Here is a 14,709-nt window from a genome sequence, read left to right as displayed (position 1 = left end):
TGCTGCCATGCATCCTCACTCAGCAATAAACTCTGCTCAAAGGTTGTGGCACAAACTTACCATGTAGAAAGTAGAGGTCAGTGGCTTTTGTTAACCTAGAAAGTATTTCAGCAATAAATGGCAAAGCAAGTACAGCTGGGGGTATGCCATCTACCTTGCTAGTTTAGATATCCCTCTCTGCCTGGAAAGGCTAGCAGAGTGAACCTGGGGACTGAAGAACAATCAAGGATCTGCGTGCTCCTTATTAACAATTGTGCTTATCCTATGGGTCAAGCTGACTCCCCTTTCTGTGGCTTCCTGTTCCATTCAGCTGCAGGAATGTCATATGATTTTGTGCATAGCGGATGGTATCTCTGAAGTAATTGCAAAATATGGAGAAAGGAAGAAAAACTCTAAAAAACCTCGAACTGGTTTAGATGGATGTAGAAGTGAAATCTAATATCATGAAAGAGTATAAAACTAGAAAAAAACAATCGTTATATATGAATGCTGTGTTAGCAAACAGAGAAAGAAGGGGTGGGATCAGAAGTGTTTCAAGCTGAGGCAAGAGGGTATATACAGCACAAATCCTTTCTCAGCACCTCAAAACCATAAGGATACTTTTTATACACACTTCCACATATATTGCATTCTCCTTCTGAGACCATGATTGTATTTATGGGGTCCCTGCACTTTACTTTAAGGTGCAAACAAGTCTCTTTCATAACTGATCCTTCTGGGCTGCTGTTTCCTTATTCCCTCTGCAGTTCCACAAGGTTTCCCATTACATGTAACCTCTAGTGTAGGGAGTGTTTCAGCTGGCACCTCTCACAGGTTTCTTCTGGTTCCATTCTTAACACACCTCGTAGGTATTTCCATTGCTTTTTCTGAGTTTTAATTACTGGAAATGTGCCTGTGCAGTATCAACTGACACTAAAATGATTTCCTCTTTAATGTCAATTGACAAATGAGTTCCGTTTCTTGCTCCAAACACCACTTTCATGTCAGTTATTTCATGAGCCCAGGAGACTTTTACTAGAGCAGCCAGCTGCCATGAATGGAATTGGGCCTCTTTCCACCAAGCTCTAGTTGCACAGCCTCAGCTCTTACTTATTAAGTTCTATGCTTACAGTGACAGCACTCAAAACCTATGGGATCATCCACTGTACATTGCTCTTGGGAGATGGAGTCATAGCTGCAGGATGCTACTGTGCAGACAAAAGGAATAATGAGGTCTGTTGAAAGAAAAGGAGGTTCAGAGGTTTCTTAAGTGAAGTATGGGAAAGGGTGAAAGTGCTTTTGTGTTGTTCATTATGGTCAAAAGATTCCCCTACTGGAAAGAAGGTGGGAATAGGGTAATGCTTAGGTTTTCCTCTGACCTCTGCGCAGAGGTAATTTTTCCAACCTAGAGACTTGAATTCAGATACTTCTTATTCTCCATAGACCATATCTCTGCTTTGTCTGTTGTGCTACATGGCACCTACAGCCATTAAGAACCAGAGCAACAAAGGCCCAAGTTTACATTGGCAAAATTGAAGCGGCTCAAAGTACTGGCACATGTTACTCATGCGCCTTTCTACCAAGAGGTTTTATTACTAAAAGTTTTGTAGGAAGCAGTCCATCAGCTCTATAGTTGGCTTTTTTCTTAAAGCTCTGAGGAAAGAGATCCTGCTGATTGTTGTCAGGAGGAGCTGATGACATTTGTTGCATAAATCTGGGTTTGTCAACTTGACAGTTATTTAAAGCTTGGGGTAGATCAGACCCAGATAATTCAGAGGATGAGACTCCAAAGAGTTATGGTCAACAGCTTGTTGTCCCTGAGACCAGAGATGAGTGACATTCCACAGGGCTTGGTGTAGGGACTGGCACTATTTAACATCTTTGTGAATTACACGAAAGTGGGATTGAGAGCACCTTCAGCAAGTTTGTCTACAACACCAAGCCAAATGGTGTGGTTGCCATGCAGCAGGGAAAGGATGCCATCCAGAGGAACTCTGACAGGTTTGAGAGGTGGGCCTGTGTGAACCTCGTGAAGATCAACAAGGCCAAGTGCTAGGTCCTGTATCTGTGTCAGGGCTGGCCGATGAATGGATAGAGAGAAGCCCTGAGGAGAAGACTTGGGGGTGTTTGATTGATGGCTCCTAATTTGCTCCTCAACCTGAGCCACCCATGTGTGCTTGCAGCCTAAAAGGCCAGCTGTATCCTGGAAAGTAGCATGACCAAGAGAGTGAGGAAGGTGATTGTCTCCCTCTACTCTGCTTTCATGAGATCCAATCTGGAGTACTGCACTCAGCTTTGGGGCTTCCAGCAAAAGAAGGACATGGACATGTTAGAGCACATCCAGAGGAGGGCCATGAGGATACTCAGAGGGCTAGAACACACCTCATGTGATGATAGGCTGAGGGAGATGGGCTTCTTCATCCTGGGGAAGAGAAGGTTCCTAGGAGGCATTATAGTGGCCTTCCCGTACCTACAGGAGGCTTAAGGAAACCTGGGGAGATAAACTTTGTCAGGAAGTGTAGTGACAGGACAAGCAGAAATAGCTTTAAACTAAAAGAGGGGAAAATTAGATTAAATATTAAGAAGCAATTCTCTGTGAAGGTGATGAGGCACTGGAACAGGTTGCTGGATGGCACTTCAGGCAACCTGATACAGTGGGAAGTGTCCCTGTCCATGACAGGCAGGTTGGAACTGGGTGGTCTTTGAGGACCATCTCAGGACAAACCATTCTGTGATTCTATGATTATATAGATGTATATACACTGATTTACACTGTAAAATGACTGTTTTAAATGGCCTTTTATAAATAAACAAAATCAAGAGGAACTTCACAGAGGACCAAAAGCCACCATCTTTCTTCCCACTTGTCATTACCTTAGCCTGCAAACAATCACAACACACATGTGAAGTTCTCTTTAGGTGTGCATGTTTTTTTTATTATTTTTTAATTTAGGAAGTAAGCCATTTCAAGGTGTAGTTCTACCTAAACATTTTTGAGAATTCAGTTTATTTATTCATTTATTTATTGACCTCTGTTTTCTTAATCAAGATACTCTTATGCAGTCTTCTGGGAAAAAAAGCGCGACAATTTGAAATATGAACAATATCAAGAAAGTTAAGAGACAAGAAGTCTGAAATGAAACTCATTTGCATTGCATTTCTACTGATAACTCTGGTGAGATAAAACTGTGCTGATTAAATGTCTAGCTCTGTGTGCTTAGGGGAGGCAGGTGAGAACTTCAGAGCAAGGAAAGGGACCAGGGCTTTATTTTGTAAACTATTTATATTGGATCTTTTTAGATATCACTACCAGAAAATCCTGCTATGAAATTTATCATCTGATGTTTCTGAGCCCCTTCTTGCTGATAAAGTGAATGCTTTTCTGTGCTATACCGAGGAAGAGGCAATTTCCAGGGATGGGTGTTGATCCCCTGCTATCCAACATTTAAGTTTCCTTGTTTCCTCACTGCCTGCATGCATCTCAGACATCGAACCAGCTTCAGAAATAATCAAGATTATTTGCTACTTCACTCACCAGGGCAGTTCAGGCTCAGTCTGTCCCACCCTTCCTAAACTGTAGCTGCATGCAAAGTGAAATAAAACTTTCACCAGTCTGGAAAGTTTTTCTCTTCCAAACCATTTCCTGTATCTTCTTTTAATTAAGTTTCTCTGTTTTTCCCCTCTTTTTGTCCAATTAGCAACAGCCCTTACTACTCCTACTCACATTTTCTCTCAGGTAAGCAGTCTAAACTACCACAGAGAGCTTTGATGCTGAAATTCCTATTTTTTTAAATGAGAATTCTTTCCAAGCCTAATAAAAAATAACATACTTGGGGAAGAAATAACCATCCCAGCAGAGAATATGATGTGGTTATTACCTGGATTTCATGTTTTGGGTACTTTGGAAGGCTTCTCCTAGGTGCTGTATAGGCAAATGATAGAAATCACCCGAAAAAGCTCACACTACACATGCCAGACAGATGCAATGTGTGGGTCGGACAGATACCGGCTCTGCTTACCAGAACTGAAACATATTATAGTACACATATTTCATGCAAATGCATGGACTATTGCTGCAGCCCAGGGAAGTCCTGGATATGGAAGTATCCTTTGTCCAGGGACAACATTCTTGCAGAGGCATATTCCTCATTAGGAGTGCAGACTCTGTTTCCAGTATGCAGTGAACACAGAACCACAGAATCACAAAACTTTTCACTACAGTGAATACAGAATCACAGAACTGTAGGGTTTGGAAGAGACCTCTGGAGATCATTGAGTCCAACCCGCTGCAGAAGGAGGTTCCTTATAGCAGGTCGCACAGGTACGTGGCAAGACAAATCTTGAATATCTCCACAGCCTGTTCCAGTGCTCCATCACTCTGACAGTGAAAATGTTTTTCCTTGTGTTAGTATAGAACTTCCCGTGTCTCAATTTCTTCCTGTTGCCCCGTCGTTTTCAAAGGGAAAAGTGAGGAAAAAACGTGACTTGCAGACAACCATCTCCATCCCCTTCAATGCACATGTAAGGCCAAAGAAGGGACAGTTTTATGGCTAGCTCTCTGAACAAATAACTTAAATAACTGCAAATGGCTCCTGTTTAGTTGAGAGCCTCTTCCACAAAGGCAATTCAGTCATCCTATGTAATAGAAACAACCTTGTCATAGGCATCAATACTCAGTCCTTGCTATAAGTAACATTCAGTTATTCACCAATATTCGCACAAAGCTTTAGCATTGTTTGAAAGGGCTTCCAGCATAATCTTTTTTGGATTGAAGAAATATCTCAACTAAACCATACCATTCTGCACAAGATACAACCTCAAGATTATTTTGGTAGCAGTCATTCTTAATCTACCATAGAAAATACCATAATCATAGCTGAAACTACTGAGTAATTATATCTTCTCAACAGGAGATGCTACCATTAAGTTTCTTCCGAAGCTTCTGAACTGGATATTCTCTAAGAACTGTCATTTCCAAACATCTGTTTTACATTCCAAAGCCCTCATAGTAGGATCAATATATGAAAAGGGAAACATTTTGGAAAGCAGTCCTTGATCTCTGTGCTACAGCCAACTATTGCTGTGAAAAGTAACCAGTAATGCTGAAGCCCATCATATTCAGCTGCAACTGAGAGTCCAATAGAAATATCAGTCTCTTACTGAATTAAGTGGATAATTTTTCCTTCACTTCATAAACTTTGTAGAGCGTGACTTTTTTTCTCTGGGGCCCCTGCATGTTACCCCAATAAATACTTATTTGCTCATTTGGAAGCATACATAAGACATAATACCTAAGAGACACGGTTAAGAAACCAGTGGGAGTTGCTGTAAAAATGAAACTTTTTTTTAAAGAAACTTCAAACTTTTTGGGCCTCTTGGAGATTCGCCTCCACAACGAGAAAACCAGATTGCTGGTGTGCTTGTTAAGGAGACAACTGATCACTGCTGGAAGTTGCTGCACAAACTGAGGAAGGCAGCATTGGACTGTGGATATTGGGATAACCACTTCTCCTGAGGGCACGTTCAGTTCTATTCACTGTTGAGGCACAGGTGAGCAAATAGTTAGGATCAGGAAGACACACGTGTATTTAGCTCATACTGCACCTGAGAATGGATATACACAAATTTAATTCTGTTGGATGGATGCACATGTCTACCAAGAAGGAGAGAGAGAGAGAGAAAGAAGCTTAAAAGGACTTGTTTCTTTATTGCTTTACCTTCCTCAAAGTTCCTTCTTGCTTTTCTCCACAGCCTGTTATTGATTACCGTTCCTTGATATCAGTAAGATCTATCTGTACTGTTTCTCCCTATTCTTCTACAAAAAAGAGCTTTAAAAGTGTCCAAACACCTCTTTTTCACAACACTAAGATTAACTGGCAAACATTCAGATCATGTGTGGAAAACCTAGGTGAGCCAGAGTATTTCATACGAAACTGTCATTGGGTAAAAGTTGCTCTAACTGAGGAAAAGAGTACCCTAGTGGGCTGCAATGTGGTGCAGCATAATTTTTAATGAGGAAATGACTTCTGATTGAAAAATGTGGGATTAGATCTCACAGGAATGATGTTCAAAGAGCTTTTACAGTTTTCAGCTGGCAATGTATCAATGGCTGAATTCTACACAAGATAGGGAATGTATTATTTGGTAACCAATGATGAAATAAGTAAAATAATAAGTGCCAAACATGCTTTCTGTCTTTTTCTTGGATGTTTAGATTTTTTCAGAAGTATTTCAGTGCAGCAGAACTTAGGTTCCTCAGCTGAACACACTATGGACTCAAGCTTGCTTAGCTTTAAATAATTACTTCTTTGAATCACTTTAAACAGCTCAACTTTCAATTTCTCCATTTGAAGTGGTGTACACAACTAGAAGATTATTTAGTTATCATTTATGTTTCTCCAAATCAGTTCAATGATGTACTACTGGATGTGCTGGGCAGCATGCTACCTCCCAGACAGGTTTAATATTTGCCTGCCAAAATCCTCCTGCATTGAGTGCAGCCCCAGGACTACTTCTGTCAGTCATGAGTTATCACTATGTATTGTGCTCTGCTAAGTCAAATGGAGACTTTTGCACAAAATAGTCTTCTGAAGACTGGCAACAGTGGTACAAGGAGCAGAGGCACAGGGACCGAAGGGAATGAGCAGCTCACCTATGGATACATCAAGGGACAGAAGGAATGCGAGGGGAAGGGTGCAGGCAACACCAAAAACCACATGGAGCACTGATGGAGAAAGCTGCACTCTTGCTAGGCTGGGAGAAGAAGAGCATGCTGCAGTTTCCAACATTGGAATAGAGCTCCTTGGCAGAAGGGAGAGTAACTGGAAACTTCCTGCCTGCCTTTGCCTCCTTCTTCACAGGAACGGCTCTCATGGGAAGATGCGTGCGTGGCAATGTGAGAGCCGCTGACTGAGGCAGCCATGGGGAAGCACGCCAAATGGCTTTCTTGTTCCCCATGAGATGTGGCCAAAAAGGCAATTTATTTCCAGTTCCCTTTCAAGATGAAGAATGGCTTGTACTATCACTGCCTGGGCTGCACTTATTCTGTAAATAAAGATTTTCTATCTTCCATGTGGCAACATTTGCCCTGAAGTCACTCTTCAAAGAAAGAGAGTCACTTCTCAGAAAGAGTTCCTCTGGCAGGTGAGCACAGCCGAGGGCCCAGACAGCAGGTACCCACTAGTGTTAAACACTCTAGGTGCGTTTCCCATATTTCACCTCCTAACATGTGGGTAGTGGTGCTCCTGTCAGGGCAGCAGAGCCGTCCCATCCCTCTGATGTTTTCCTTGCTCTTGGTGAAGACGCAGAGCAGGCAGGTGTTGCTGTGAAGCCATTGCTGCTCCCTCTGTGCTCAGCATATGTGCCTTGGCCTCGGGAAACCTCTGCACAATGGTTTCATAAGAACACAGTCACCCAGCTCTTTTCTTTCTTTATTTTTTTATTGAAAGCTTCATCAAAGAAAACAGAAGTTTAAACCTAACATCCACTGATCTACAGAAAGCCCCAGGAGTGGGAAAATGGCAGCTATTAGGATTGTGGTACAAATGGAAAACATCAAAAAAAATCATAGCAGTACAGATCTTTCAAAGACATTCTGAGACATCAGCACACAGATGCCCATATAAATAAGATTCATAATTTAATGGATCATGGAGGTTCTGTATTCTACATTTTGGCTACAGTGAGGTCTGTAAGGGCTTTAAAGAACCTCTGTCCCATTTGTGTGATGCACATTTCTTGATAGGAAGTTCATCTGCTTTCAAAGCTGCTTTGATTTTCCTTATAGACAGAACCTGCTCATTCTCCTTTAAAAAGGAAGCAATTAAATGTTCCTATATGAATTCTGTATACTTCCTGGCTTTTATACAAAAATGTTTTGCCTCCAAAAGATAGAATTTTCCTCCACTCTGGAACACAGCGTATTTCATAATACTTTAGTTACATAAACATCATGTTCTCTTCTCTAGGCTGCATTTTTGAGCTTTTGAAAATATAACTGCCTGCAAATTCCACCAAATTCATAACATTATTATCCAAGAGAAAGACACTGAAAGGCAGAAATTAACATTGGGCAGATACTCTCTTAGGATAACAGTTCCAGATCTTGGAAGGTGCTTACATCTTGCAGAGTCTGACTCTACAAGGAAACATGGATTTGTGAACCTGCCAAAGGTTGATTTTTTTTTTTACTTATCACAAGTGAAAGAACACAACTGTCACTGTTAGGAAATGAAATCTTGAGTGAAACAAAGACAAGCATTTTTGTCATCACGGAAAACTAAAGCAACATTTTTTCTTTTCTTTCTTTCCACTTTTTTTGACAACTTTCCTCTCAATTTACTGTTAATTTTAACACAGAACAGCAATAAAGGGGAGAAGAAAAGATCTCTTCAGCCTGCTTTGAGGCACAAAGGTGAATAAATTTCTGGGGAGACAGAGTTCTGATCTATGTGGGTGACAGGAGCAATATAGAAAAAGTTGGTGCTCTTTTTTGAGGGGAAACAACTCTCCTTCCACTGTATCTTTGCTATGTGCTAAGATTATAGAAATCTGCTCCAGTGAGGGAGAGGTCTGCCAGTCACTCAGCCCTCCTTCTGAGAACGCATGTGTGCATGACTGTGTATATGAATACTAGAAATGAAAAGAATCATTATTATTAGAGCCAATTGTCATCTAACAGAAAAGACCAATGCACCAAAAGCCAGTGTTTTTGTTATTTTCTGTTCTGCACTTCCATCACACCGTGACTGTTTCCTCAGCTCACATGGGTTACCTAGAAAGATCTGTAAAATCCCTTACCCTAGGGCACTTTTTTTGTTTTGGGATCAATTTCATGTTAAATAAGGATTTTAAAGGAAATGCTGACCATGTGTGCATCAAACATTACTATCTTCAACTACCACATTTGGTCTCACCACGAAAAATGGATTGATTCATTACTTTAAGCACATTATCACTCTTTAGCATGACTCTTACTGGAGGTGGAGTTCAGTGAATCTGCCTAAACCTGTTTTGCTCATGTCAACCTCAGCATTAAAATGAAGTGGCATGAGGAGAACCATCAAGCTTAAAATCATGAAGCACGGCAATTTGTTAAACACTTCGCATCATTATCATCCTTCAGTACCATAAACAACATAATATAGATCCAAATACTATGACATATTAAAAATAAACTTTATTACAATGCAGGCTTCCTCAAATTTGCTGAATTTTGCTACACATACATACATAAATAATACCCTTTGTTTGATTTTTACCTGTGTAAAAATCCATTTGAGTTCTTCAGCCCACTGCCCACTGAAAGTTTAAGCCCTCAATTTCTCTAATAACCAGCCTTTATCTTCCACAGTTGGGCATGCATCCATAGCAGAAGATAATACAGTGTGATGCAATTGCTCTCAGATATGCCTCATTCTGTATTACGGTGGATTTCTTGACCAACACAACCAAGGCAGTCTCTTGGTAAACAGAACTATACAAGTAAGCACAAGCTAAGGACATTTCAAGAGTCTGTTTCACTGGAAGGCAATAGGAGGACATTCACAATTTGAGGCCTGACTGTCACAGGTGAAAAGTGCTTACAAAACCAGCAGTAGAGCCAGATAGGAAGAAGAGTCCCTCAGCAATCTCATTGGGAACAGCAAGAATTTTCAGTGACCCGATCTACACTGCACCTGCAAATATAATACTCTCTTCAGTTCCACTGTATCCATTTTTTTCCTCAATCTTAAGCGACGAGCCCAGGTATTCAGATTTTCTAGCCATAATTTGTATTTCTCTGACACCCCTCCTGTATTTATCTTTTAAAGTAAAAACAAAAATACCAAACCTGAACATTCAGATTTGACTATTTACAAGAATTCAGGTGTGATGGAAAGTACATACGCAGTTCAGCTTATGGATTTGATGTTGCTTCTAGACCGCTGGGACAGGCACCATTGCCTTAGACTTCTGGAGTTGTTTCTGCAACCTTTCAGGAACCCTCATGATATTTAAAGCTAAATTGGCAAGACATAGATATTGACTTTACAAATTCGGATCTTCAAAAAAAAGAAAAAAAAACAACAAAAAAAAACCAACAACCAAAAAAACAACCAACAACTGAAAGAGATAACTATAGCGAACTTTCTGATAAATCTTATTAGCCTGAACATAAAGAACACCAGTTTTAGAGTTCAGAAGCCACCAAGTGTTCTAGTGCTATGACAACAACCATGCAGTGTATTGCTTCTCAACTGTTCTCTTTTCTCTCAACTTGTATTTTTCAAATAAGTTACCAATTTCCATACAATTTGTATGTTCCCAATAAGTTTTTTTCTTACCTTAATATTTATGACTGTTTATACTCAAATCTCACATTTTTTATAACTCATAGACTTTCAAGTACCAGTTCACTGTTTTTGGGGAAGAGTAAGACGATCAATTGTATTTAGGGAATCCATTTTCTTTCCTCTTCTTCCTCCATTTCTTTGCTTTATTTCTTTTGATTTCAAACACTAATAAACACTGCAGCATGGGAAAAAGGGAACAATTCTAACACAGAATGCACTTGAAACACTTTAAAGTGACAGGCATCATTATACCGTGTTGCCTGCCTGGCTTAATAAAAAACACTGAGATTGCTTAAATTTGTTTGCTGAAAAAAATAACAAAAATGTTTCTGAATGTATAAATAAAGCAGCAGAGTTCTGAATAGAAATAAGAAGGTACCTCAGCATATTCATCAGCCACATGGTAGCTACCTTGTAGCCTCATTGTTGATAGTAAATGAGACTTTTTGTATGTCACATTAGAACTAACACAGAAACAAATATGTTTATTTCATATTGAACTGAACTGTGCCTGGGGTTATCTCTATTTGTACAAAGAATTCAGAGACAGAAAGAGAGTACGTGTAGAAAGGAAGAAAATAAGGCTAGATTGATTTCTCCCCCATATGCCCTCCAAATAAAGAGGGAACCTTTTTCCAAGGCCAAAATTCTAGTGCCACTTTCAAAAAGCAACAAGTAATGCGACAGCATGTGGAATAGAAAGAGATGATTGAGTATCTTATATGCATTTTTTTTTTTTTTTTTTTCTGAATTAAAAACAGGCTGTGGGTATTGTTCTTTTACTTTGGCATCATCTGGTTTTCAGAAGTGCTGAATATCACAGCTACTCTGGAGAAAGCATAAGTTTTACCACTTCTGAAAATCAGGCCTTCTTCCTATGATGAAGAACCACATGAACTCCCATTCCTCTCTTTTATATGTTGCATATCTAGCAGCCATTTACTTGGGAAACCCCCTCCCCCCCCATACTACATTAAAAAATATGATCTCGTTTTATCAATTTAAAAAAATAACTGTGTACTTTTTCCCCTAAAAGTCAGGTTAGGGAAACAGATATCTTTTCAGAATTGTGTGGCTGAATCAGACTGATCCAATATATACGTTTTAATTTAATTATTTTTATTGGATACCCTGTCTCTAATGCACCACAATAAATGTGATGAAGCTTCCCCTCTCTTCTGGATGGAGAGAAGTTTAAAAATGTTTGGTTTAATTTCTACTTAAAGATACATGTGTATGTACGTATATATTTTAACTGCTGCTTCTCTTCTGCCTCCTTAAGGAAAAAATCCTATTTTGACTTGCTTACCGCTTTTTTTGGTTGCTTGGAAAAACCAAGGGCCATAATCCATACTTCTCCATGGAAAATAATGTTATTCTTAAAACAAGTTTCAGTGGATTCAATTTAGTTAGTGTCTTTTCTGCCTAATCATACTAATTAGTGATTGTCAGCCAACATATTAAGACAACAGAAATCATAGCAGAGAATAATTAACTTCCTGCCTGGATGACAACACTAGCATAAGTCATTTTCAACATTTTTGCTTGCATGGGAGAGCTAAAATGAGAATAAAGATCGTTTGCTTTCTGTTGCATCTAACTGGCAATTCAAATGCATCACTGAAAAATGAACACAGAATTAAGGTGGCTATGCATGCTGGACGATGACAAAGACTGAGGTGAAGAAATGAATCTGTGGTGTGTTGGAATTCAGAAGGAAGACTGTTGTTTCAGTAGAAATACCAAAGATCAGGCAATTTAACAGAAAAACTCATCAAAATTAAAGCCCACCTGGACAGATTAGTTGGTAACTCACTCCACTTGCTTTGCGATGTTCTCCAAAGCACACCATCAACAAACTTAAAATACCAACTATTCTGAAATTTCCACTAAAATCATATGCAGTATGTAAAACACCAGTGGAAGATAGTTTAAACAAACAAGAAAGTAAGAACTGGTCCGGCCATGTAGGTCAAATAAAGATTAAAAAAAAGAAAAAAAAAACCTCTATCTTCTGGACTGCGTTAGGGTGTCACTTCATCTTTGGTATAAAATAGGCCATCCATAGGCTGCATTTGTTCACAACTAGGAAAGACTACAGAAATTGTCAACAATTTCTTCTATCTATTGCTTTTTTTTGCACTTTTTTGACCATAAGCTCCTATCTACTTAAGTTTTTTTTAATGCTCTTAAGCTAGGTTTTTGCAATGTGACAAGCAAAGCAGACTAAAAACTTCTTAAAGCTCATAAAAAAGACTGCAGATAAAAAGCACTAATGCTTTTGCTAGCGATCACGCTTTGTAAATAAAAAAATCTGCATTCTGCAAGAAAAAACCCCTGCATTCTCTATAATGCAGCAAGTTTCTTTCTCAATTCAATAACTTTACTGTAAAATGCTTTAGCCTTCTAGATTTTTTTTTCTGTCAACACTTAAGACAAAGTTCATAAAAGTCCCAGCATTTTTCCAATCCTTTCAGTTGCCACAGTTCCTTTATCATCAACTTTTCTTCAAAAGAAGAAAATCATTTTCTTTTAAACTGTACAGTTTATTTTTTGTTCACCCCAAAAACTCAGTCTATTAAACTTCTTCTGCACCAGCACCGGTGTGAGCAGTTTCAATTCATTCTCGGGTTTTCTAACAAGACGTTGACAGCTTGCCTTGAGAGCCTTTGACGTCCTTAAAATTAAGGCAATTAAGATTCAAGATAAACCTTACCTAAACATTTCTTTAAAAAAAAACAAACAAAAATAAAACAAAAGAACCAAAAAACAAACAAAAAAAAAAACCACTCTAGATTTAAAACAAGAAGGAAAATAAAATGAGAGAAAAAGAGTAGCTTAATTTTTGAGGAAGACAATTGGTTTTCATCTCAACTTGCTCCCTCTTGACATCATCAGTTTTTCTGTTAAAAAAAAATATCTAGCTACACCTCCAGGTAAATTCTGAATTCAGATGTTTGTCCAGATGAAATGTCAACCCAGCGTTTTTCCCTTTGGGTTTTTTTCTTTAGTTAACAATAACAACAAAAAAAAAAGCAAAAAAATAAAATTGTCAGACTACATGACGGAACCATTTGCACAGCACATAAAAACACTGTTTTGTTTTCGTTGGGAAAGGTAGAAAAAAAAAAGAAAGCATTCATTTGACGCCTGTGCAAACTGGAAGCCAACTTCTTGTTCAGTGAAGTTTCTCCATTCAAGGCAATGATTTCAGACCGACATTCTTCAGTCCTGTTTATTGTCTGTAAAAACAATTGAATTAAAGTGGTCATTAAGTCAAAACAACTTTGAAATAGGCTCCTCTCCTTTTTTTCCCACCCAATTCTCTTTAAAAGTTATCCAAGCTAAACTAACTTTGCAGCTGTTTAAATATGATACCGACACTAGGCTGAAAATATCCAGGCAGAAGTAGGGAACTCCTGCTTTTGGGATGTTAACACATCCTAAGCAGATGACTTTACTTCTGTTAATGCTGTGCTTAATGGGCAGTTTAACTTCACTGAAATGAGATGAACGTGTGGCTTAGCACTGTGTAAATATTTCAAGAGTAATACAATAAGTGAGTGGATATTTTCATAATATTAAGTGGCACTGTTTGTTTTGGATACTAATGATAAAGGATAAAATTATAATAAAAGGATACATCCAATTTACTAAGAAGAACACATCTTCTGATGGCAAGAACACTTAGACTATGAAACAGCCTGCTTAATGAGCTAGTTATGGCTAACTAAGAAACATTTGAGATAATATTATTTCAAAAAATTCAATTTTTTTGAATGTACAGTGTTATGTGCTTCTAAATTTAGCACAAAGAACAAGTTAAACGATCAAAATTTTTTTTGTTAGGAAGATAGCACTCATTTTGTGTTTTTGAGGTTTCACAACATTTAATGATACATCTAACAAAACTTATACTAGCAAGAGATCCTTAGGGAGATGCAGATCCTACTTACAAACATTGTTAAAGGTATCAGTGAGCTATCAGTAAGAGCTAGCTACTGGATCTCCTACAGTCACCAAAACTTACATAGAAATAATCCTTTTTCAATTTAAGTTCAACACCAGGCAAGCTAGCATCTTCACCTTTGCAAGCATTAAGGCATTTGCCTTGCTTCGTTCTAAAATCATTACATTATTATAAGGAGTTAAATTGTGAAGAACGCTCATGACCTAACATTTGCCACAGAGCCACTACTTCTCCAGGATGGTAAACATAAAATGAACATTGATTTTAAACATTAAATTTGCCAAAGAACATTTTCATTGCATGAAGACTTAAAATTAGCATTTTGAATATAACAACAGATTTATATGGAAAAAAAGAAGGATTAAATATTTTCTTAGGGCTTCTGAAGCAGTTCTCTACGTTTAACTTTTCTTGACTCCTACGACT

At 38.5% G+C, this 14,709-nt stretch overlaps 1 protein-coding gene across 6 annotated transcripts in view; it reads right to left on the bottom strand.

Moving 5' to 3' along the window:
* Positions 1-7,399: 7,399 nt before the first annotated feature.
* RBMS3 (RNA binding motif single stranded interacting protein 3) overlaps positions 7,400-14,709 on the bottom strand; it is a 700,434-nt gene continuing 693,124 nt past the window's right edge. For all 6 annotated transcript variants that reach the window (XM_085226388.1, XM_085226389.1, XM_085226397.1 and 3 more), the window contains one exon: positions 7,400-13,555. In XM_085226388.1, the coding sequence (XP_085082514.1) occupies positions 13,549-13,555 (7 nt within the window). In that variant the 3' untranslated portion in view covers positions 7,400-13,548. The remainder of the gene's footprint in view (positions 13,556-14,709) is intronic.

The sequence above is a fragment of the Meleagris gallopavo genome, chromosome 6 (assembly GCF_905368555.1).
Source record: "Meleagris gallopavo chromosome 6, MGAL_WU_HG_1.1, whole genome shotgun sequence".
NCBI classification, from domain to species: Eukaryota; Metazoa; Chordata; class Aves; order Galliformes; family Phasianidae; genus Meleagris; species Meleagris gallopavo.
The sequence above is the reverse complement of the archived record's forward strand: the minus strand, read 5'-3'. Positions and strand labels throughout refer to the sequence as shown.